Below are 25,581 nucleotides of genomic sequence, written 5' to 3'. Positions count from 1 at the left end.
GCTATTGACCGGACTGATCATAACCACCAGATGACAATGGTGTCTTGTATGTGTTGTTCAAGCACAACTGGACATGCTCCATTTTAATTTAATCACATTTCAGCAAGTTGCTCAAGTAATTTTTTACAGTGTAGGATGGATCGCACAATTTTATGTGTTTGGTTTTGTTTTGTTTTTTCGTTTTGTTAACATGTTTGCTTTTTGTTGTCTGGTTATTTGGTTGGTTGGTTGGTTGGTTGGTTGTTTGGTTGGTTGCTTGGTTGCTTGGTAGGACTTTCAAACATTGCAAGATCACAGAAGTTCAGGTATTCTAAAGTAGCATTACTTTTAAAACGTCTCTTTGTGGTGGTAAAGTGTGTGTTGGAAATTTCAGAACCATCTCATGATCTTATATCAGTGGTCTGCACCACTTCCATATTGTTTTCTAGATGGTGTGGAGAGTTTGTCATTACAGTCATTGTATTTACTTCTGACATTGTCAAAATTTTGATGGAATTTAGCTTTGGTCTAAAATACTTCTGACAATCTGGCATTGATGACCAAAAATTTTCCAGCACAGTCCCCAAGGATTGAAACATTTTGGATTGTAACTTAATTTTCCTCCAGTGGTGAAAGCCTGTAAAATATGGACTTTGCAGTTGTGTTTTTCTTTTTCTTTTTTGTTTGTTTTTTTTTTTTTGATTGAGAAAAAGCTGGACAACAAATTCTGATATAAATTCACTAAATATATTTGATATTTCATCCAGGTGGCAGATAGTAAATATGGATCTCAACTTCCCAATGGTTCATGGAATGGCATGATTGGTGACCTCATTAACAAGGTAAAACTAAAATTTTCTGTTAAATGCAATGCAATTTATGTAAAATGATCATCTGTGAAATTCACATCCAATAGTAATAAAAAGTAGACAAATTAAAGGACCATATGGTAAAATATAACCAGGCTATTAAAGTTTAATGTTTGACTTGGCTGGCCACTACACGGGTCAAACCTGATCTCTTCTTCATGTCTCTCCTTTCATTCCAGAGAGCTGACTTGGCAGTGTCAGCCATCACCATTACACCAGAGAGGGAGAACGTGGTTGATTTCAGCAAGCGTTACCTGGATTACAGTGTTGGCATCCTGCTACGAAAACCTGAAGAAAAGATCAACATCTTCTCTCTGTTTGCACCATTTGACCTGGCTGTCTGGGCGTGTATCGCTGCAGCCATCCCTGTGGTGGGGGTGCTCATCTTCCTGCTGAACAGGCTTCAAGCACTGCGTTCCCCTTCCACCCAGAATGCACCACCAGGCCATCCCACAAATGGCATAGAGCCAAGCACTTTGCACAGTGCCATCTGGATAGTTTATGGAGCATTCGTACATCAAGGTGAGGAAAATTAAAGAAATCTAAATAAAAAACAAAAATCGCAAAGACAGTGAGGAGTGTGACTGGGATTGATTCATAGGTTTTTGGACAATGAGTCTGAGGTACTTACTTAAAACTGAATCTTTTCTAACAATCACCAATTTCAAAAAGAGATTTGATTGCTTGTAAACAAAGAACCTGACCCCAAACTCTCTCTTTTATTTATCACCATAGTAAACACATTTTAGAATGAACTAGTTGATGAATCAGCTCAGCTTTATCATCTATTCTACAGCTTTATGATAAGACCTTACCCACCTGGTTGTCTCCAGTTATCAGTCTGATACAGTCTGGATAGAGGTGGTACAGAAGTAGTCCTTTTGATTTTAGTTGCTTCCAGTTTGCAGAATGACTCACATCTCATATTCTTTTATTGGCTATGGATCCATGCACTATTTTACCTATTTGTAATTGTTTTAGTGTATATTGGATTCATAAATATGAAGTTAGCGTTATCATTTCTGTGTTTCAGCTGGATATGTAAGTGTTTGCTAATATGTTACATCATGCGTCATGTGGAGTTTGTCTGCTCTCAAGTGGCCTGGCATTATTATTATAAGAGTTTGAAGTTTATAGCATGAACTTTTGAACTGAAATTTTGAGTGTTTTGGTCTCACAATTCACAGGTTTAATGCCTGTGTCTCATTAGACTGTTGGGACACTATTTTCTTGTTTCTCTGCTTAACCACTGGGAATATCTTTAGATGCAAACATCAGCTGAAAGGCAAATGAAAAGCTTTGTTTTGAAAATTCTCACACTTTAGCTTAACTGTTTGGTTGAAATCAAACACTGCTGATCACAAAGCAAAAGGAAGATTATCTGACTTGAAAAGATGGATTTCAGTTTGAGGAGTTTTAATTTAGAGCTCTTACATGGATTACACAGCAACAGAAGAGGGGAACAATAATCACAGGAGGATTTGTAACATCTGAAATATTTAGCAGAGAAGGAGATACAAGAACATTAAACTTTAAAGGGCTTAAATGAATTAGGGAAAAGCTTAGGATACAGAGCAGAGAGCTCTAGGAAATGTAACAGTAAAATAATGAACTTTAGTTTTCTGTTTGTGAGTGCTGGGGGATTAATGTAATGATTAAAATATTGTTAATCACACAAAAACAAAATTTGGTATCTTCAGGATTAAGCATGCCAGTGCAATAAAGGTGACTTTACATGAGCGATGGCCTTCAGGGAAAGTGTATGCTCACCAACCCTCTCATTCTTTTTTTTTTTTTTTTAAAGGCAAAGTCCTGTTGTTCTAATTATATACAATTTATCACAATGTGATTAAAATTTTACTGTAAAGTGTCAAGAAAATCAAAGAAAATCTGAAGTCAGCTTGACTCAGTTTAATAAAGAGATATTTGCCAGAAGTCGCTAAAGAATACCTTTCTAATCTGAGTCACCAGTTTTTTTTCCTTTTTCTTTCAATTAAGACCCGCCTGAACCTATGCCTATTTAAGGATCTTAACAGTGTCCCTGCTCAATCAACTTTCTGCAATTTGCTGGACCAACACCAAGACCACATGTGTCGAACTCAAGGTCCAGGTGCCAAATGTGGCCCGCCACATCATTTTATGTGGCCTGAGAGAGCATTAAAGGTTAGAGTGTCTAAAAATAAATGGAATAACAGTGTGCTTTGAGCAAAACTACATTTTCCACAATGCAATAATTAAGCCCATATAACATTGACAAAAACCTTTTTCAACAAAGTTTATGTCCTGTGTGATGTTATTTGTCTTTGTTCACTGGATAATTTGATCCCTGATTGATGGAGTTGTGTGGGTTTCATAACCTGGCAAATTAAAAAAGGATTTATTATAACAGACACAAACAAAAGTATTTTTTTTCTGTGTCAGAGTAATGTTTGTAACTTGAATAAGTAATAAACAAAGTTAATTAACATTAAGGATTAGTTAAATTTATTTTACATTATATTGAGTTACATTTAGTTACATTTGAGGACAGCCCTTGTGCTGATGTGGCCCTCAGTGATAATGAGTTTGACACCTTTGACCTAAACTGTTAATAATGTGAACTTTTCCCAAATTGTCCTCACTTTCCAAAAATACCCCCACAGTTTATAAACACCATCACTTTCCACAAAATGTCCTCCTCAAAAACAGATTTAAAAACTCTGCAGGTCTAAAACTCTTGTCTATCCAACGACAGGAACTTATACAGTGACATCTGGAAGCATGCATTCACGTATAGACACACACTTACACACATGCACAAATGAATTATCGTTTTAACAATTGCCACCATGAACACACACACACACACACACACACACACACACACACACACACACACACACACACACCCTTAGACACTTGCCCATTGCTGACCTCCAGCTGCACCTATTATGGTCTGGCAGGTTGCCTGGGAAACCTTTTAAGCCTAACAGGTTGTGATTAGATGCAGCCCTACAGACACTCTGCCCATAGTGATAAAGCACCACTTTCTCTTGCTCTGGAAGTAGGGTGGCAGGCATCCTGGTCATTGAGAGAAACCTACAACTGACAGGTCACTACTCTGATCCCTTCAGCATGTGACCATTAACAACTGTGCCTTCAAAAGTGAATACAACCTCAAACAATTTGAAAACACAAATCATTTTGGGTAATGACTTGGATGTAATAGTCCTGTGTGTGTCTGTAGGTGGAGAAGGTCTGGTCAGCTCCGTGGCACTGAGGATCGTCATGGGCAGCTGGTGGCTCTTCACGCTGATTGTGTGTTCATCGTACACAGCCAATTTGGCAGCATACCTTACTGTGTCACGCATGGACCATGCTATACGGTAAGGAACTCACACACAAACACCCTGATATGAAAGGTTCACTCCGTGGCTGCAGCAAATGTGCCTGCATCTACCACGGCCATCAGCAAATAGAAATACAGGAATAGAATGCAGCCTAGAGAAACACAAACAGCATCTGAATTATGTAGCAAAATGTTTCCCTGTCCTGACAATACACCATAAACTTCCCTCATTATCAGTCATAACTCAATCAGGGTATGACTGATATCCAGAGAATGAAATATTTCTTGTGTAAAATTTCCCCACTGTAGGACTAATAAAGGAATATCTTATCTTAAAAGGTATTTTTTTTATAGTCAAGAGCTCTTATCTTGTTGCATTTGATCTATAATCATCAGAAAAAACATTGTGTTTTTAGGTTTAACAAATTACACACTTAACAATCATTGTTTTAGTTTAAGTATTTTGTCTGCATTTGAAATTGAATGTGCTTGCATAAATATTAGAGAACAACTGAATGATGAAAATGAAGAGATTTGAGTCTTTCTAAAGAAATTAAGAGACATGCACATTTCTTGTGTAAATTGTTTGGGCATAAAACAAATAATGCGTGCTACTGACACTGATTAAGAAACAGACCTCAAAATCCATGGAAAGATATTTTAAATAACGCAGTCTGCATAAACACCAAACTGAATCACAGACAGTGTAATTTGTTTAGGATGTCAAACTACAGCTCTGCAGGCATGAGGATGATAAGAAAAAAAAAAAATAAGCAAGCAGTTTCTTCTCTGAAGCTCACTCATTAGCAGCTTGACCGAAGGTCATTTGTCCTCTGATCTCTGAGGTCACCATCACACTAGGATCATCACAGCAAGTAAAATTCAGAAAGTAAAGTTTATGGTGCTTAGATTTTGGGAGACCCCTCAGTCGGCAGCGGTGACCCTTCTCCAAGATGAGGTGAGAGTAGAACATCCTGATAATTTGGCCTTGTGTTTTCCCCAAAGGTTCGTGGTGGCTGTTGTGCATGAAAGCTGCCTCTCAGACTTGAGAGCCTATTAGGAGTAAATACGAATGTTTCTCTTTTTTCATGATCCCCATGTGGAAGAGAGCAGCACTATGGAAGTGGAATATCTAGAAAATAAGCAGCTACTGCCTTGTGCTTCAAATTGGCTTTGACTGTTTCTATTTAACCAAGATGGAAATCATTTTGTAATAATTGTTTCATTTCTACAAACTTTGAGATCAAGAACAACAACAACAACATTAGCAATTAATGAAAACATTAAAAGGGGTCCTATTATGAATTTTTTTTTTTTCAGGTATCTACATATACATCCCAAACCCTACAAAAACCTAGAATCTGGAAAACAAATGCTTCCTGCATCAGTAGATATTTGAAATATCCTGAAGAAAAAGTGATTGATAAATTGACCTATCCTGAGTCATATTCCATTGTCCACCCAGATACTGGCATGGTCATCCCCATGTGGAAGTTTGTTCAGGCTATGGTAGCAGTGACATTGAAAGTTTCTCACAAGCTGTTGAAGTCAGCTAGCATTTGGCTAGCTGACTTCAACTAGTTGGCTCTGCTCGAGTCAGGTCTGTGTGTGTGTGAGTGTGTGTGTGTGTGTGTGTGTGTGTGTGTGTGTGTGTGTGTGTGTGTGTGTGTGTGTGTGTGTGTGTGTGTGTGTGTGTGGTTTGTGTACAGGCTACGGCAGCAGTATGTAGTAATGTCCTGTTCATAGAGCTCAGGCACGCCTGATAACACGTAGCGTTTCGAGGTGGAAGTGATTCAATCAACAGTCAATCAAAGATTTTGTGGACCATGGATCAGTTTTAGGCAAGACATTTCAAATACAGTGTAGCTAGACATGTGGCAGCTGAATGACATAAATAAATAAATAAAACCACAATATGGGACCTTTAAATGAATGATCTTCAGGTGCAACAATTTCTTATTACGAAGATAAAAAAATATTCCATATGAATTATAGTTGTTGATCCAAATCTATGATAAGTATTTAAATGTCAGGAAGTTGACAGAGGCCACAGCTTTTATCAAAAAACACAGCTTCAGAATCAACTAACAAAAAACTATATTTTACATAAATCATTCATTATTTGAAGATGTTGCTTTCTGTTGACAGAAAGCGCAGAAGATTCTTGCAGCAACCACTCATCTTCAGGGCTAATGAGATGACTGGCTCTTCTCAAAATGGCAGCCTCTTAGCAACGGCGGCAAGAAGTTGATTGCTCATTTAACCTCACACATTTATCTAAAGGAGATGCCTAAAAAGACTGATCATGTCAAATCAATGCTGTGAACGGGAGGAAAAAAGCTGCAAATTGTACCTAATTTAAAGAAATGATGTTAAGTAGCAGAAGAGGAGTTGATTTTGTCACACATTTACAGGGCCAATAGTTCAGCTAAAAAAGATCTCTTTTGAACAATTCTCCATATAGAAATGACACCACAGCTCCTGTTTTTAAGCATTTCATACAGCTGAGAAAAGCAAGACGTCTGTTGCGTAAATGCTCTGCTCTCTATGTTTCTAGCATTCAACCCTTCCCTTGTTACCAAGGAGCTTACTGACCTTTGCTGTTGTTTTATGTGAAGCTGTTGAGTGTTTCAGCAGCTGTGTGAGTATGGAGGAAAAGGCATTGTAAAATTCAAACATAGTTTAGAAAGCGTGCATCAACTTAGATTTTCAGTTGGGTCATGCATTCAAAACTCGAAGCTTGTCCGTGCTGATTTTATCCATATTTGAAGCAATAATGGGTAGTTTCATTTCGATTAATGCATGTAATTTTAAAGGATGACCATGTGCTAATAAAGTCAGAATCATACATCTCCAAAAAGGTCATCTTTTAATGAGTCTGTTTGAGAAAATGCAGTTAATAAAAAAACCTTATTTTAGTTTACTTTGCTCGGCACGCAGCAAAGTAAACAAAATGATCTAAAATCAGCATCATTTTTACATATAAATCATCTGATTGACAACTTATGAGGGAATGTTTTCAAGCATTTTGCTTCAGTGCAGAAGCTAAAAGAAATGTGCTTATTTATTGACTTATTTATTCACAAGTATGTTTAGCTAAAGCATTCAATGAATTGCAGCCTATTACATATTGCTATTGAGATGATGAGACCCCCTGCTTCAAATATGTCTTAATACTCCTTCAATTAATAATGTATGATCAATAATTCCATCTGACAACACACAGTACGAACAAATGCACCAACATTTAACTGAGCCGGAGGATTTCAGCTCGACTATGGGTGTTAAATGCAGTATCACTGTGCATACTTTGAGCCAGAAGAATTATCATTTATATTAATAGCAGATGGAATGCATTAAATAATACATAAGCAGTCATATATATCAAAAACACATAGAAAATACAATTCACATTTCCTGTATTAATCCCCTTGCAGTAAAAAATAGACATATATTTTTGTCAGTGAAATGGTCTGCTTTCATTGCCTCAAGACAGCCGTGCACCAACAAAATTCCTGACCACACCTCATTTTAAGGCCAACACTCACATTGGCACATTTGCTATTTATGCAGTGTATGTGTTAGCCAAAAACTAGCAATGTTTTTTCCCACTTTCAACTACAGTTTACATGCTGGCCAAAATTTAACCTTTACTTTTACTGAAAACTCAATACTTTCAAAAATGAACGTCCTATACTTTCCTGTAGAAATAGATTCAGAGTAAACAGCAAGCACGAATAAAGAGGAGTATATTTGTACTAGAATATGAGCTTGGAAGCTAGGGTTGAGCCAGGTACTCGTTTCAGACAAGTATCCAATATCGATAATGTTTTTTGACGAGTACGAGCATGATACGAGTAAAACTTGTCAATACACGTGCTTGTGCTGAAGAATCCTCACAATCCATGGTCCCCGACCGGTTTCAACTAAGACAATATTTTCACTGACCGGCCTTCATTTGCTTGATAATTGTTAATGATGCCAGGACAGCTGTAGTCCATTAATAAATCATCCGCAGTGGTTTTATGTAAAATGCATGAAACCACTGGCATCATGGTTTTATGCATGATGCCAATGTCTGTTTATTGTCAACAGACAATAAACAAGCTTTTTTTTTCATGAATTGATGATGAACATCTCTGTAAACAAAATAATTGTAAGAAATAATTATATTACAAAACTCAATTCAAGTGACTGCATTGTTGAAGTTTATTTTGAAATTAGACTAACAATCAGTGCATTCACTGTTAGAGAAATACTGATCATTTCCATTAAAAGGGTGAACAAGTCAATCAAATAATAATAATTGCAATGAGAATTAGTGGTTGGGGACCACTGATCTAGGGGTAATGGAAAACAATGACACCTGAAATGTGTTCTGGACGTCTGGTCTACTCTGCCGTTTGGTTTTCTTTACCGTCACTGCAGAAAGTCCAGCTTCACAAAGACAGGAAGTTGGAAAAGGAAGCAGGGTTTTTGATACTTTTTGGGCGATCTCAGGTTATTCTGCCTTGACTTCAATCCAGAACACTGGCGCAGTTGTGGCCACTTACTTTAGGGGTAAAGGCTGGTATCATGTTACATGACAGAGACCTGTCAAGCAGCACAGACACACGCATTTGTCATTGCGTCATTCTGCACAGACGTCACTTTTCAAAATAAAACATCTTCAGATTGGCAATCAAAATAGAAAAAAAGAAAGTCAAACATTCTGTGCCGCTCGGTACCTAATGTTCCGTGACCCGGTACCGTGTCGTGACCCGGTGGTTGGGGACCACTGACATAGACGGATGTAAGAGAATCATTTTTCAAAAATCTTTCAAAATAAAACATCTTTCTGACTCCAAAATGAATAAAATGGAAGTAACATATATTATTTTTTTCTTTCTGTGCGGCCCGGTACCAAAAACCACACCCACTTTTGGTTCAAGTCCAGCCCATTCCGAGTACAGATACGGACACAGATAATTTAGATGGTTGAACAGATACAGATAGTGGCGTACTCACTCTTCCCTATTGGAAGCCAACATGTAATTTCTATTTTACATTGATCTAATTCATTTTCAGCTAAATTGATCCACTGTTAGCTCATTTTCACAGTTTCACAGACCCAGGTGCAGACAAATGCTAATCTTCAGCTTAAACACACATTTCAACTTGTTGCTAATGTGACATTTATAACACACCTGGTTCAGACACTATAAGACAGTTTACTTAAATACTACAGGATGGAACTGCAACGTAGGCCACTCATTTTTGTGGATTTCCATCTTCAAGCTGTGCCTGTACTCAGCAGGAGGTTAATGTAAAACCACACAACCGGTTAGGAGCCTCTATTCTCTCTCATTGATTCCTGCTGGACTGAAGCTTGCATCACAGTAAACCTTCTGAACCCAACTGCAATTAAATGTTCCAGTCATGCAGGACAAAACACCAGCTAGTTCACACATGAAAAATACTATCAGGAAGCAGTAATCTGGCAAAAGAAGAAAAGCTTGTAAAATATTTTTCAAAAGCTTTACTTGCTGCCTGTTCAGAAACTGCCAATCTCTCTGTATGCATTATTGAACAGATTTGATCATTGTTTATAGACACTCACATCGATCTTCACTTCAATTACTTTTTAATTGTGCAGTGATTGGATACACATACACAGGTTTATGTAGTCACTGCAGCTCTCCATGCTATCAGAAAATCTAAGCTATCGACCAGAGAAGTTTTATTACACAGAGCATGTGCTGAAGTTTGATCTGATGATTTTCTGAAATGCAACATTTCAGCAATATGAAACACCACATGAGGTTTCCCCGACCATTCACTTAAAACAAAACAAAAAAATGTATTTACTGTCATATCAGTTCAGAATGAGAATTTTTTTTTTAATCTAATATTTAGCCATATACCAAACAAGATTCCTAAAAATAAAATATGGTTCAAAATATGTTCTATTTTAAACAATTTATTGCAGGATTGTGTTTTAAAGTTCCACATAAATTACATTAAAAAGCAGGAAGTTAAAACAAGCACAGTGGAAGAAGAGGTGTTATGTGTTTGACCTTCTATACAAAGAAGGTCAGTGTTTTCACCTCTGAAAATATTGAATGATTCCAATACGCAACCAGTCTCATCTTTTTAAGGCATGGTCAGTGTTTAACACAGGAGTCATTCAAGTGGCAATAAATACATTTTTAAATCCTTTTGTTTTCAGTGAGGTAAACCATGCAAGGTCACTGGGTATAACTGTAGCACATTACTGATGTCCAAGGTTAAGACTGTATTTCAGTTTGAGATGCTCAAGTGATTGCCTTTGAAATGTGTTTATGAAACTCGATGAAAGATGTATTTTTCTTTTCAAAAAGCAAAACTTGTGAATGAAAGGTGAAAGAATGTTTTTTAAATATATCCATAAACACTAAAAAGATAGATATGGAAACTTTGACTGATAGCAGCCCTAGTTGGTGTCTATTTGAGTGTCTTTGTTACCCCACATTAGATTATAGTATCAGAGCGTAGCTCAATGTTGATTCAACACAGTTGGACAGGTACGTGAACACCAATCAGATCCTATTAGCGATTAGCTGAGGGGAAGTAAGTCACACTTTTCATGTCATCAGTCATTTTTTCTTTTGTCACCTTTTCTTACAACACGGCAGCCATGACAAATATCACATCTGATCACCAAGACCTTTCATAGCTCGTATTTAAAAATTTCATAGAGCACTGAAGTTTATTTCTCAGCTTTGAAAGTGTTGCTGAACTTAGACTGAACACAATATTTTTCAATATTTCATGAAATGGTCTTCTACTGAAATAAGCTTCATTTTCATTCTGTGCATCTTACATCTGGTAAAAAGTTTGAGCTACAATCTGAGGGGTTGAAAGGACAGCATCATCATCTGTTACAAGGAAAATTGGCTGAAGTTTGGGAAATATAGGTTCACAAACAATATGAAATTCAAGCTGCCAAGTTGCTTTCAATGTCATCATTCCAATAAACAAAAGGAAAAATAACGTAACTTTACGTCACACAAAAATCCATATTTACTCTGAAAAGAAACAGCAGAATCACAAATGCTACTGGCTTACTTCCATGATAATATCCAGCATGTGAAAAATGCAAATAAACTGGTGAAGTTCGTCAATCCATATGCATATCTAATTCAAAAACATTAATACAATTTAATGAAAACTTGAATAGAAATACCCCTTCATAGTTCACACTACAACTGCTGTTTAATGCAAAATCATTTCATGACAGAAAGAAGAAAGCCAACCTGCTGTTTTTAGAATTTAGTTTCACCCTCTAGTTGGACTCCACTTATCACATTATATTTTTTTTAGAAAATATCTGCTATCTATTCAGGTTTTACTGCATTGACAGTTTCTTAATGATTTTACAATTACCTCATGTCTTGCAAGATAATATCCAGACAGGTAGACAGTGAAGATTTGGTATTTTTCCATTCATTTGGGTATTGTTTTTTGTATATTTGTCTCTCTTTCCATTGGTGTAAACAAACCAGCAAGGGGCAGTTGTTCAGTTAAATTTTTTATATCCCATCATTTCTCCATACTATGTAAAAAAAATCACAACTTTTTGCTCTGTGCAGCAGGAAATGACATGCTGCCTGATTGTCTAGTTATAGCATTTTTTTTTAATGTCATCTAACTAAAAAAATGCATTCTTCTTAGCTTTAATGTAAATGATTAAATAAGTATGATTGCTATGTATGATTGAAGAACAGCTCTCATTTCCCATTTAAGGGTTTATTAAAAAGGCGCTTCATCGTCTCCTTCTATCTTTTCTCTCTTTGAGAATCAAATCTAAGCTGACCTTTTCATGGACAAATTCTCTGCACTTTGCTCCATAAAGGACAATCCATTCAAGAGTAAATGCTAAGTACAAAGGCTTTTCTTTTATAGACACGCTATGAATTTCTCAAATGGGAATTTGCATATGGTGCAGGCTCCTTTAAACCCCCACAGGCAGCATAGAAATCATATTCCTTGCTGACGATAACATCTACAGCTAGTGCTGTTGCTCTTCTCTGTGTGAGATACACATAAGGATAAATCAAAAATGTTCAATGACTGCAGTGGAGCTATGTTCTCTTTGAAAAGCCTAGTGCTGTACTTTTAACGGAGGTATGAACATACTGTTTGTGCAGAAAATCAGACTGAATGAGATCTTGTATGTGGTTCAATAAGATGTAAAATATTAATTTCTGACTTTTTTGTTTGTGAAAATTCATTTCAGCCATTGCAGTGTGTATATTACACATAATTATTGAATAGTGATGCAGTTAATATAGTGACTTTAAAGCATAATGTGATTAAATAGAATCACTGGAGTACATTTTATACTTTACCTAATGTTAAATGAATGGTTGTTGACTTCCCCTCAACTCCACTGAAATCCATTTTTCTCCCCACTTTGTTAATTTCTCAAAAACATCCACTTTAAATTGCTACTGTGCCTTTCCAACTCTTATTCTTCTTTTTTGAGTTCAAATCAAATAGTTTAATTTTTTACCCCCAAGTGGAACCCATTAACAGTAGTCATTTAATATCTGCTGATAGATGACAATGATAAAATACATGCTTTTTTTTTCCCAGAATAAAAATGAGAAGTTTATGTCCACAGCAAATACATTTGGTATTTCATTGGAAAGGTTTTTGCAGAGTCCCACAAATCACAAATAAACAATAAAAAATTGGAAACGATGCCCAGAAATCTTAATAAAATGAATGACTCCAGTGTTCAATTAAAAATAAGATAAAATCAGTACAATAAAAGACAAAGAAGTTAAACGCATATGCCTGTAGACACGTGGGCTTTATTCAAGATAAATAAATCACTCAGCAGCAGCAGCTCCAAGTAGTTTATCCATACATCTAAATTCAGAAAAATCCAATTAGACTTCATGTTTAACCTCCATGAGCTCTGCAATTGTATAATTAAACTCCAGAATTATTAAAGTTTCAGTCACCGTTGTCCTGATGGCAGCCTTACTGTGTTCATTCAGTTCCCCATAGTCAGGATTTGACAGTCAGGAATTAATTTGAAGATTAAAATAAAATTCAATTGAAGCACAATAAACACAAATTATTGTTTGATTTTAAGTGTCAGTAACTTGCCACATAACACTTAGAACAATAGTGTAAAGACAAAACAAGAAAACAAAGGACAGAAATACAGCTAATACTGAAAAACTAATGACTCATCTTATTCTGACCCAAGCTCAAACTATTCTGTTGCCAATATGTGAGTTTAGGCCACATAAATGTTTAAGAACTCATATGACAAAAGTAACTGAATACCATCCTTTCCATGTCTAAAACACATAAAATTCAAATCTGAGGCTTAATGTGCATGGTGCATAGGTCTAGATATTTCAGTCAGTATCAAAAGACTTTTTAATGAGACACTGGGACAAGCAGGTGCAACAGAAGGATTCATTACACAGCTAGAGACTCCTCATATTGAGCTGCATGGCAAAGTATTCAGCTACCAGAGCCTCCATTTAGGAACAGACCTCCCACTGATAGAACTATCTGAGATATCCAATCAGTGTCCGTCCAAACAGCAGGCTTGGAAATAATGTATTTGCATTTTGTCTCATCTGTCATTGTAATATATAGCTACTTAGCGAATGTAATGTAATCAGAATTAAATGTTCTGGCACAGATCTATTAGATATCTGCTGCTTATTCTGTCAAATTGTGCTTTAAGAAGTTTAGGATTTTGTTACCTATGACTGCTTTGGTACTTTTAACGTTTTGTTAGAATTTTTATATACTGTACAACAGATTTCTTGGATTATGCATTATATTCACTGATCTTTGACAGAACTGTTACTGTTAAAAAATAATTGTTGCCATTTTAAAATGTACATTCATCTCAAAATCATTGGTTTCATTTCTAAGGCTGTTGTTGTTCTCTCTAGTAAAGAAAATACCTTCAGGTGGTGGAAGAAGTAATCAGTCGGATGAATGAGCAGATTAAAAGTCTTTGTTTCCAAAAAGTTTATCTTCACAGTAACTGAACTTAGTTTACTTTACTGTCCTGTTGTGCATGCGCTTTGAAAAGTATATGATGCAATATACTGTATGTGCAGTGTATTTCTAGCACCAGAATCAGACCAAGAAAATTTCTACAAGTATTACAGGCTACACATGATACATGTTGTAAGGCTCATGTGTTGTATCGCAAATGTTTTCATTCGGATTCTTGTAATACTCCTCTTGAAGCTGAAATCAAATGAGTTGTAACGGTAAAATGAAGCAGGTGCTTGAAAGTACAAAAACATGTAGAGAGGTAAATTGAACTTCTGTCTACAAGTTAAAATCAGCCTTGCGTGGCGACTTTGTATTGTTGAACATGCCGACTGAAAAGTTAAATTTGTGTCTTTCAACTGGTTCAGATTTGATCCTTTGGTGATGAAATACATGCTAGAAATCAGCTGCAATGCTTCCATTTCTGAGCATGTAAACAGGTGAAGATGTAAAATAAGAAAGACATTTAAGCAGTGTCAATCAAAAGTTCATGTTATGTCACTGTGACATAGATGCCTTGAAGGACAGCTGCCCATCTCTTCATGTCACATCTTTCAGGTCATTCCAGGATCTGGCACGGCAGATTGATGTGGAGTATGGTACGGTGAGGGACTCAGCGGTGTACGACTATTTCAGAAACAAAGGCACCAACCCCCTGGAGCAGGATAACACCTATGCAGAGCTGTGGAGGACAATCAGCAAAAATAATGGCATGGTGTATTCTGTGTCCAGTCCATCTGAAGGCATACGTAAAGTAAGTGTGTATTTTGGTATTGTGCTATGCTCTAAGCAAGACTGTGTTAAAATAGACTACGGTTTTATTTTCAGGGCAATGAAGCTGTCAACTCCAACAGTATTATCAGGCTAATCAATATCTTTTATTTAGATATGGGTTTACTTGCTTTTGGACAATGACACATAGAAATGTATAGCTTAGAGGTAGAAGAGCAAGTTTCACACGCATGCACACACATGCATGCACGCACGCACGCGCACATGCACGCGCGCGCACACACACACACACAAAACACACACACACATCATGTTTGAATTGTGAATTAAAAAAGTCTTAAAACATTGTGCGTAAAAAACTTATTCCAAGAGACAATCATTACTCTCAGGTTAATCCGAGACATGACTGGGGGCAGTACTCATAGCTGCCCCCGGGTTAATATGTTAATGTCTTAATACGACTCCCCCCATATTGCCTCTGATAAAAAAGAGAGCATACACCTATGTGCACATTTTCTCCCTGTTTTATTCACAGCCACAAAACTTTTCTGTTTACTCATTACTTAATTACGCCAGCAGTTCCACAATATACCAATTACTCAGACAGTGTCGCGGTGCATGTGTGTTTGTGTGAAAATAAACGTTGCATTTTGCCGTTGTACATTATTATGCTCATAGATCTCCTAAAAAATCTGATGACATTAACTTCAGAAACAAATCTGCTCTGAGCGCATCCATTATTCAGCTATTTGCATGATAAACACCCCCCACCCATTTTCCTTGATGTTTTCTCCCCGCAGTAACCCCAAATGTTTATGCACACGCAAATTTAAATCAGTTTCATTGCTATTGTTGAATGCTTTTCCAGCGCAGGGCTGCTCGGCTACCCCAAGTCCTCCCACATGCTGGTAGAGAGAAAGCCACTCTCAAGCAAACCAGTGAAACCATCTCCTTTGGCTGCAGGAACAGGCTTACTGTTCCTGGTTCATTTCATCCCCACCACAGAGAACAGATGTGGTGCAGAGAAGCCCTTGAAAAGCAGCTTTTTTCCTCATTATCCGAGGACTGTAACTACAGCAAAGCTATTACACTGTTCAGTATTGACTTTAGAGAGGCACATGCTGCAGGGTCTGAGAAAGATTCTGCACCAAAATGTGAATACTGGACTGGATGCCCAGTGCCAAAACAAACCCATCGCCAGTAAACATGTTCACTTCTTACATTCAGTGATAAACTCACATCGAGATTTCTCTTGTAAACAGAATCTACCCATACTGCCCAGGTGTTGCGTTATGATTTTAATCTTGGAAAGTACAAAGTCATTTCAGCTAAGTCGTCTGATTGTAAACAGTGCTGTTTTCCTTTCTTTGGTCTTTTCCAGCGACCCCAGTAAAATAGAAATTACTGATGTAACCTTTGTATCTACAATTGACCAATCTTGAGAAGTTATTATTCACCCACAACGGGTCTTTCATTTTTGTTTTCAGTTGTGTCTACCAATGCACGCATTCAATGAGAACACTGAAATTTCATTATCAATCGAGGAAAAGTCTTTTTGTCTACAGTATATGATCTAGTTGGATGAGAAAAACATTGTCTTTGAGTGGACTGTATAATTTATCGAGCAGCAATCCTGTGTTGTATATTTTAAATATTCATGAATGAATTCATGATGATTTAAATGGGCCAATCACAAAAGTGGGAAGTTCCAGGTCCACCCACAAAACAATATCTGATTGTTACTGTGGCACGTTCAGGGGCAGAAATGATTGTTGTGGTTAATTGTCTTGTAATTTCAACGACCAATACAATCTCAACATGCATATGGCCCATCTCACCTTAAGCACACTTTTACATCAATGCAATATTAAACATATAAAAATGTAATTCCAATTCATCATAATGTGAGCCTTATTTATATTTTCTTCATTCATCCATTCATTCACTCATGTGTATAATTATAAAGATAACAACAAAAAAACATTATTCACACATGCATGATAGCTGAGATATGTGAAGATTACAAAAATAACCTTCTGGTCAGGAAAATGAGTAAGAACAGAAAAAAAATCTAATCACTGTCAGAGGTATTGATGATAGATACCACATGGTGTAGTCGTGTTTTCTTTCTGGAGTAAACGAATATTGAAATTTCTGCTGTGCCTATTTTCAATTTGACTTCCCGAGTGCATAAAATATTGTATCTGGCTGATAAAAAAAATATTTGCAAGACATTTGACAGCTTGTATTTCTTAGCCTGTCAATGCTCCTTTTTAGCCATGCCACTTGTTGACCCAAATCTATTTTGATAACTTTAATTGTAGACTATATATGTTGTTATTTCATTCAAATTCAACCAGTGAGACAGATGGGACAAAACTTATTTAACTTCTTGTAAGGTGATCTATATACCGAACTGTAGTAACTCTTGATCTGAGCTTTCTATTCATCACTTCTGTGTCCTTATTTGTTCGTAACACCCTTTCTGTTTTTTCCCAGTATTTTGCATTGTAACTTGACATCTTTGCAGTGGTTGCTAACACATTTTCTCCCAGGGTTAACTTGAAAGAAAAACCTTTCTTTACACGATGTAAACATACAGACCCCAGCAGCCACAAGCAATCAGTGCATCAAGGAGATGTGATATTGTAATTGGGTTGTAACAGCATGAAATGATCTTAGTACTGAAGTCTGCCTCTTACTATGAGAAGAAGGAGAGAGTGCAAAAGAGGCAAGAAGGAAGCAAGCAAACACTTTGTATTCACAAGCACATGAACATTTAGCAATGACATCGAACAGGTCGAGTGAAAACAGATGCTGCTGCTGCAGCACTGCTGACACAGTGAAAACATCCACACTCATCCACTTACCTTGGATCCCACCGCCACTTTTAGATGTGTGTTGTTTCACCTCCTCACCCAGTGGAGAGGAGGACAAACTTCCTTTGCATATCAATCAAGTACTGTAGAGAATTAAACTGGCTTATAAAATTACAAGAGGAGGTGTTTCACATTTTAAAGCACCTGGAACTTGTGTCTGACAAACAACACTTTTGTAGTCCAATTTATGAGTTAAAGATACAAAATGCAGGACAGCACAAAGCGATGATGAGTTTATGAGCACCTCCAGTGAAAATCCGGATTGTTTCGTGGTTAGGCTGGTTCTAAAACTCCCAATGCATCAACATAAAAGACAGCAGTGTTCATAGTCTATTGTTCAGTGAGATTTGATACTTAATTACATCCCAAGTTTATCATTTTTAAATTCCCCTAATGAACATTCATAAAAACAGTGACAAATAGAACAGTTTGTTAAAGAAAAAACCCCAAAAAAAACAACATCTTCTAATTCAGTTCTGTGTTCAGATTTTATTTTCATTTTGTTGTCTTTATTTTTCAAAAATGCAACACTGCCATTTTAAAAGTGTTTGTTTATTTGTTTGTTTGGAACAGCCATTTCTGGCCAGAGCTAAATACCATATCTAGATAATTAACAGATGGATTTTTGTTTGGTTTAAACATCCACGCTCTCCACATTCATGACTCGTAATAACTCTCAGATTCAGCCCCATCTGTTCGACCTCTTCTAATGTATGTATGATGCGTATCGAGAAGATTTCTATACTTTCACTCACTCTTACGTAAAAATACATCGATTGAGAGACCTGCTTGTGATGTCACTGATATGTCTGTGTTATCTGATTTATGTATAAATCTGTGCTTATATTTATAGTTTTGTCAGCCTAAATACTGCCTTCAATACATTGTGAACATGACAACAGATAAAGAGATTTTTTTGTACATTTGGAAATACACACACAGATTGCAGTAGATGTACTGTATATAAATTGTTTTAAAACATTAATTACAGTAATCTTGAGACACACATTATTAGTAGAAAATAAGGAGGTTGTTTGTAATTGTCATGAAATGGAATTATCATTTAGTTAATCAGATAGATAGATAGATAGATAGATAGATAGATAGATAGATAGATAGATAGATAGATAGATAGATAGATAGATAGATAGATAGATAGATAGATAGATAGATAGATAGATAGATAGATAGATAGATAGATAGATAGATACTTTAATGATCCCAAGGGAATTTCAGGTGACATCTGCTCACAAGAGATACAATAAATACACATAACAGTGACAGAGAAAAATGGCACAGCCAAAAGACGTTGTATAAATTAAGTAATTAATTAATTCATTAAAATGGCCCTGTTATGAAAATCACACTTTATCACGTCTCTACATATAGATAATGGTCCTCCCTAACCCGACCAACTCCTAGAATCTTGTAAACAAACGCTTCCTGCATCAATAGATATTTGGAGTTTGAGGACTTCATGGCCCTGACCAAATCAAAACAATAGAATGACGCTAGAGTGGTATTTCTGACATCACAAAGGGCGCTCTGTGATTGGACAGAGTGATTGACAATATTGATTGGTTGACATGCCCAAGGGCGTGGCAATCCCCAAGGGGGGAGTTCGTTCAGGCTTCGGTAGCTTTGTGCGGTAATGTCCTTGCTCATAGCTACACACTGAGAGTTCCTCACAAACTGTTGAACTCAGTTAGCATTTGGCTAACTAGTTAGGTTCACTTGAGTCATGTGTATGAGTGTGTGTGTGTGTGTGTGTGTGTGTGTGTGTGTGTGTTAGTGTGTGTGTGTGTGTGTGTGTGTGTGTGTGTGTGTGTGTGTGTGTGTGTGTGTGTGTGTGTGTATGTGTGTGTGTGTGTCCGCCCGAGGCTATCCCCAGCATCACAGCTAACACATAACCAGTTGCACATTAATTACTAATTCAGAACAATTGTCTGTTTTTTGGTGAATCAAAGCAGCTTTAGCTCTTCTAAGTGATCGGAGAGCTGAGTGTATTCACACACACACACACACACACACACACACACACGCAAACAAACGCACGTGAACCCGAGGAGGAGGGAGGTGCTGATCGAGGCAGTTCAGAGGGGGCAGGGGGTGGAGATAGGGAGCTGAGAGCTACGCCCCATTAAAACAGAGCTTTTGGGGGCGGGAGAGAATTTATCAATATTCAGTCAAAGATATTTAGGACCACGGATCACTTTGGGGCAAGACATTTCAAATACAGTGTAGTTGGACATCTTGCAGCTGAATGACATCAATTAAACAAAGCATAATATGGGACCTTTAAACAACCAACTCTTTTTCAATGGTTTCCTAACAGGTTTGTTTGCCAGCCATGCTGTAGTGGGCTGAAATTAATGTCGACAAGCTACTTTCAAACCAGTCCAGTGTTACCATAGTAACTAAACCCAAGTCTTGAGAGGTACTTTTTCATGGTCAGGCAGTGAGAAGAGCCATCATCATATGCAGAAGTTTTGACCAATTCCTTTTTGTGTTTCCAGGCAAAGAAGAGTCCCTATGCTTTCTTGTGGGACATGGCAGTGCTGGAATATGCTGCCCTGACAGATGATGAATGCACCATCACTGTGTCAGGAGACAGCATGAGCAGCAGAGGCTACGGCATTGCCATGCAGCATGGCAGCCCCTACAGAGACCTCTTTTCTCAAAAGTAAGTAACTTCACAATCAGCAAACAGGACAAGAGAGGTGAAAAGAGCTGACAACCTGTTTCACATTCTGTAAAGACTTTTTCTTTTTTTGTTTTTACTTTCTACTCAGTATAGATATTTCTCTTATAACATGACCGGGGCTTGATTCAAATGAATAACCATTCAGTTACCACAAATGCAGCTGGTATGAATAAAAATAGCAAGTATCATCATATTTCGTTTTTGTAGATTATTTGGTTCAAGTTGCATTTTAAAGGTAGCAGTGTTGCTGAGAGAAGGTCCCCTTGATTCCACGTTTGTTACTAGTAACAAAAAATACATGGCATTGTACCACACTGACAATAAATAATTAACAGAAGCTTGCAAACATATACATTGGATTTATACTAAAAATGGCATTGCAGCTGATATCATTTCAATAAATTATTTAAAATGGTAATCAAAAACTGAAAAGTTTCTAACATTTGTAATGTGAAAACTTCAACAGACTCCTACCTACTCCTACTGTATTGTTCATAGATTTTAGACAGAAATTTAGAAAAACAAATACATCAGTCTTTAATCATCTGAGACATGACGTGGCCTAAATGCCACAAAAAAGAGATGCCTGTTAAAACTCTTGATGGACCAGTAAGTAACTGTGTGAGACCAATTCAAGCTTGAACATGGTAATTTGAGGCTCATCAACTGATTACTTACATAGTTTGCATGAAATATTCTCCCAAATACAACAACACCACAAACATAAGCTCGCTGTTGCATCTTTAATTTTGCATAACTTAAAGCCTTGAAGGACAATTCTGCTGGAAAAAATGAATTGCTGAAAACTGCATTTCTCGTACAGATGTTATGAATGCAAGAATTTTGTTTTCATGCATTGTTTGACTGATATACCAAATCCACATCTTTAAAAAACAGTTAAGTTAAATTATATAAGACACAGTGGAAAGAAATACATAAATAAGAAATACAACCAAAACAAAATAATAAGATTTTAGTAAGACCGTCTGGCATTCTCTTATGGACATTTTAGGTACAGTGTGTATCTGACAAACTGTCAGCATTTAGCAAGCCTTAAAATGGGTTGTAACAGTTTATTGTTTGGTAGTTTGTCTGTTTTTAGCTGTGAAGGGCAATCAGAGTAGCAATATTTTAATGCAGATAAAGTGTCACAGTTCTTCTGCTTTGGATGAGAGGTTTTTGTTTTTATCAGATGGCTTTACTTTTCAGTGAAAAAAAGCCTGACAGAAAGTTAATGATCAATCTGGGACGCTTGAGGGGTTTGTTTCTTATTGTTTATGTTAAGTCTTCATTATCAACATCTCAATCCATGAATGTGAGTAAGATATTTTAGACAAAATACCAAAGGGAAATACAGCAGACTGGTTTTAAATAATAGGATACATAGACCACAGATAAAAATTACCACAGTGACTTATTTCAGTCTCCAAGGAGCAGTGCAGGTGTGTTGACACCTGTGAGTGTTAAAAGAGTGTTTAGTATGAGCTGAGAAATACATCCTGCAGGCAGATTTTACCCTGCATTAAAATGATAACACCTCTTGAGAAAAGACAACTAAAGTTATATGAAGCTCATATTAAGTGTTACTATTGTGAAATGAAAAGGATTATTCATGGTGTGATGTATAAACAAAACTAATTACTTATTTGATTTTGCAGATGTCTCAGCAGAGGCTAGAAATTTTTAGTAAATTCAATTATCTCCTTTAGTCTGAGTGTAAGATGAAATCACTGAGCTGCAGAGTGAAACCTCCTCTCCGCTTGCTTTCCAAAGTCAAATTGATCCCAGTGCGAGTTTCAAAATCGCAAAGATCATTTGGTGCATCTTCACATTATTACATCATGAATTAGCAGTGTGAGGAGTCACATAAGCTCCCAGAAATCACAGAACTTTCTCATCCATCTCTTATTGATTGGCTCCCACAAAGCCAACTGGAAGTTAGTATAGCAAGAAACATTAGTTGACAAACTTAGACCGCTAAACACAAAAACTCAAAATGTTATTATGTTTATACTGTCAACCAGGATTCTGCATGTTACAAATTTGAGTGATGACATTACAATGAGCTGATTAGAGTGCAGTGCCCATGCAGTGCCCATAACAGTAAAAGTCTATATTAAAAGTTTTTTTTTGTTTTGTTGTTTTGTTTTTTTTTATTCTCCTGATTTTGAAGCTGCGTTTAGGGTGGGACACCCAAGGGAACAGTAAATATCTCTTTAAACTGATATCATGCAAGTTGCAACTTTCATGTTGTGGCAGAAGAAGATGTTTAAGCTAAAATATACTAACAAAATGACATTTGGAATTATGAGGGTCTTATTTGATTTGATGTTCATATTTACTTTTTTAGGATATTATAGTTTCATTATTAAGACTGTCCTTTCTTTCTTTAACATTCATAACAGTTAAGGTATTTAGAGAAATATTAACTGTCTTCCCACCATGTACCAAAATGAATCATTTTTTTACTGCTTGGAAAATTCGAACTAAACATCACATCAACCAACAAATCATCCATTCCAGTATGTCACTCTCAGGAAACCTTCATTTTAAAGAAATTCAACTTGGTAAAATTGACAACTGAATTTCAGAGAAAACTAATTTTTCATCTAAATTTTTCTGTAAACTCTCCTCTATGTTTTGCGTGTCTCAGCGGGAGCCCACACCTGGCAATGGAGGTGTACAGGGATTTTGTGATTTGTCTGAGTAGCTGCTCTCAAAAGCCTCTCAACTAACTGTATGATGTTATGAGAGCAGGATAGCTATTATACAACAGCTCCCAGCTGGAGACCTGACTTTGATGTTGGCAGCACAGGATCACCAGCTCCTCAACACATACACCGCTGTGGAGCTTGGTATAATTTCAGCGAGGAAGAAAAACACAAACAGTGATTGTGAGGTTGAAGCCCAAGAGCAGTGACATTAATGGAGACTTTAACAGAAAGCATTAGCAGCTGCACAATGTGCTGTGGATGTTATTACCAGAGCAGCAGGGCAGACTTCGGATCAGTCGTGTGGAGGGGAATTGGGCTCTCTGGGGATGTGTCTGTGTGCCTCCTGGCTGCGTGGGAGAGATGCCCGGGGCTCGAACTCCACACCAAAAATGTCATTTAAACCTCCTCCAACTGCATTTATCTGACTCCCTCCTCCTGTCCCATCAACTTCCATCTCAGTCAAACTACATGTGATCCTCTGCCGTCCTCTGGGGCTGACAGCAAGCAAATCCTATTTCTTAGACCTGCTCTTTAAAGTCTTGTCTGTTTTGTAAGTGAAAAGTCACTGGATCTGATGACCCGAGGGGAGGATGAAGCTATAGCTGCAAAGGAACATACAGAGCTCAAATAAATCACAGTTTGCATGTGTTCTGTTTCTGGGAGCTTCTGTTTGAGATTTAATGTGTAAAAATATAAATTCCTGTGGGGTTCACACTATTTATAACATCCATATGAATATAAAAATGTTCAGATATTTTATTTCATCCCTTAAACTGATCAAAAGCTTTCATGATCCTCCTGCTTTTTGCAGCTCTCCTTATGTTTCCTAGTTGGTGGCAGATTGCAGCATTGATCGCCTTCATTGTTTGCCTACGGGACCGTTTCTCAATCATGTCATCTTCATTTTCTTCCCTTTCCTCCGCACCTTGCACTTCCTCTTTAATTAAGCAGTTCTGTGTTTATTCAGGGATTAAATTGTGGCACTGAATGGAGACAAAACCACTAGTTATTAATGAAGTTGTTGCATCGACTATGTGGTACAGAAGGGATGCAACGGACGTACTTTTGGCACAGCGCTTAGGGACAACCATGAATAATGTGCCTGAGTGTTAAATTGAGGGCAGACCTATTGTTCAGCGCAAAAACCATTATCTCCATGTTTCCAACCATCATTTTAATACCTAGTCCCATAACTGCTGTATTACCTCTATCCCTGGCTTTCCATTTGATAATCCTGCCATTAATAACCTTTGCAGAGTTTGTTGTTTCTTCTGCTCATTTGGGCTATAAAACTGTTTTGTCCTTGGGGTGTTTTAGGGAGGTCGGGGGGTTGGTAGAAGATGGAAACTGCAGTGCACTGACCTTCAACATGTTCATGCTGAGTTGAGAATAATAAACATAGCAAATTAGGCTCTGTTTTTACTGCAGCTAAAAGTAGATTGTACTTCAGTGGTTGTGGTACAGTTTGCTTAATTAACTCCATACCTCATCAAAATCAGAACAGCGGGCCTGCTGGATGAAACCTACTGTCTGTTAACAATTAATATATTGTTATATAGGAATGGTAGAGATGTTTCTGATCAGTCTCAATGTAGAATCAAGAGAAGATGTCATCCAACTGCTTTGATTCTCCTTGATTGCTTTAAGTTCTTCTGTAATTTTTTGTAGCTTTGTTTTCATGCTAACATGCCACTTATATCTGTTGACATGAAGCCAGGAAAAACAAGAAAACACTCTTTTTTGCCTCAGCTAAACAGTAGAGTAGAATATGAAACGTTTCCTCAGTTCCATTATAGTTGTCATATATTTGAAAGAAATTATGATTGAGGTGCTGTTTCTATAAGTGTATTTGTAGACCCCTGTTTCTCTGTCACTATGTATAATCAATATTTCCAGTTGTGTTTTAATTTAATTTAACCCGCTCTACCGCACGCTCTACCACTGGCTCATTCCATAGTGTTGCTGCTATGGAATATGGCATTGTTGTTAATTTCACCTACAAAGCCATTGATTTGTAGGTGACTTCGGTCAGCTGTGCAACAGGTTAACAACAGGTTAACAGGTCTGAGCAGCACAGGTCTGAGCAGCACTGCAGTGTTGAAAATTGTAATGATTTCTCCAAGGTCAAAAGATAACTACCACCTTATATTAAACAGAAGATCAAACATTTGAGGGAGTTACTCCATTGATGTCTGAAACATTTTTTGTTACCAAAATAGAATTATATGAAATTTTATTACTAAATAAGATAAATAATTTTTATATGCAAAAAATGTTTACTATCTAATGTTTTATGTAATTATATGTATTCAAAGTTACA

At 36.9% G+C, this 25,581-nt stretch overlaps 1 protein-coding gene across 1 annotated transcript in view; it reads left to right on the top strand.

Annotated features, from left to right (window-relative positions):
• grid1b (glutamate receptor, ionotropic, delta 1b) overlaps positions 1-25,581 on the top strand; it is a 394,199-nt gene that overhangs the window by 357,304 nt on the left and 11,314 nt on the right. The window contains exons 11-15 of the mRNA XM_068305743.1: positions 747-821; positions 1,028-1,370; positions 4,075-4,213; positions 14,791-14,986; positions 20,360-20,526. Coding sequence (XP_068161844.1) covers positions 747-821; positions 1,028-1,370; positions 4,075-4,213; positions 14,791-14,986; positions 20,360-20,526 — 920 coding nt within the window. The remainder of the gene's footprint in view (positions 1-746; positions 822-1,027; positions 1,371-4,074; positions 4,214-14,790; positions 14,987-20,359; positions 20,527-25,581) is intronic.

The sequence above is a fragment of the Antennarius striatus genome, chromosome 21 (genome assembly GCF_040054535.1).
Source record: "Antennarius striatus isolate MH-2024 chromosome 21, ASM4005453v1, whole genome shotgun sequence".
NCBI lineage: Eukaryota > Metazoa > Chordata > Actinopteri > Lophiiformes > Antennariidae > Antennarius > Antennarius striatus.
This window is presented reverse-complemented; position numbering and strand designations above follow the sequence as displayed.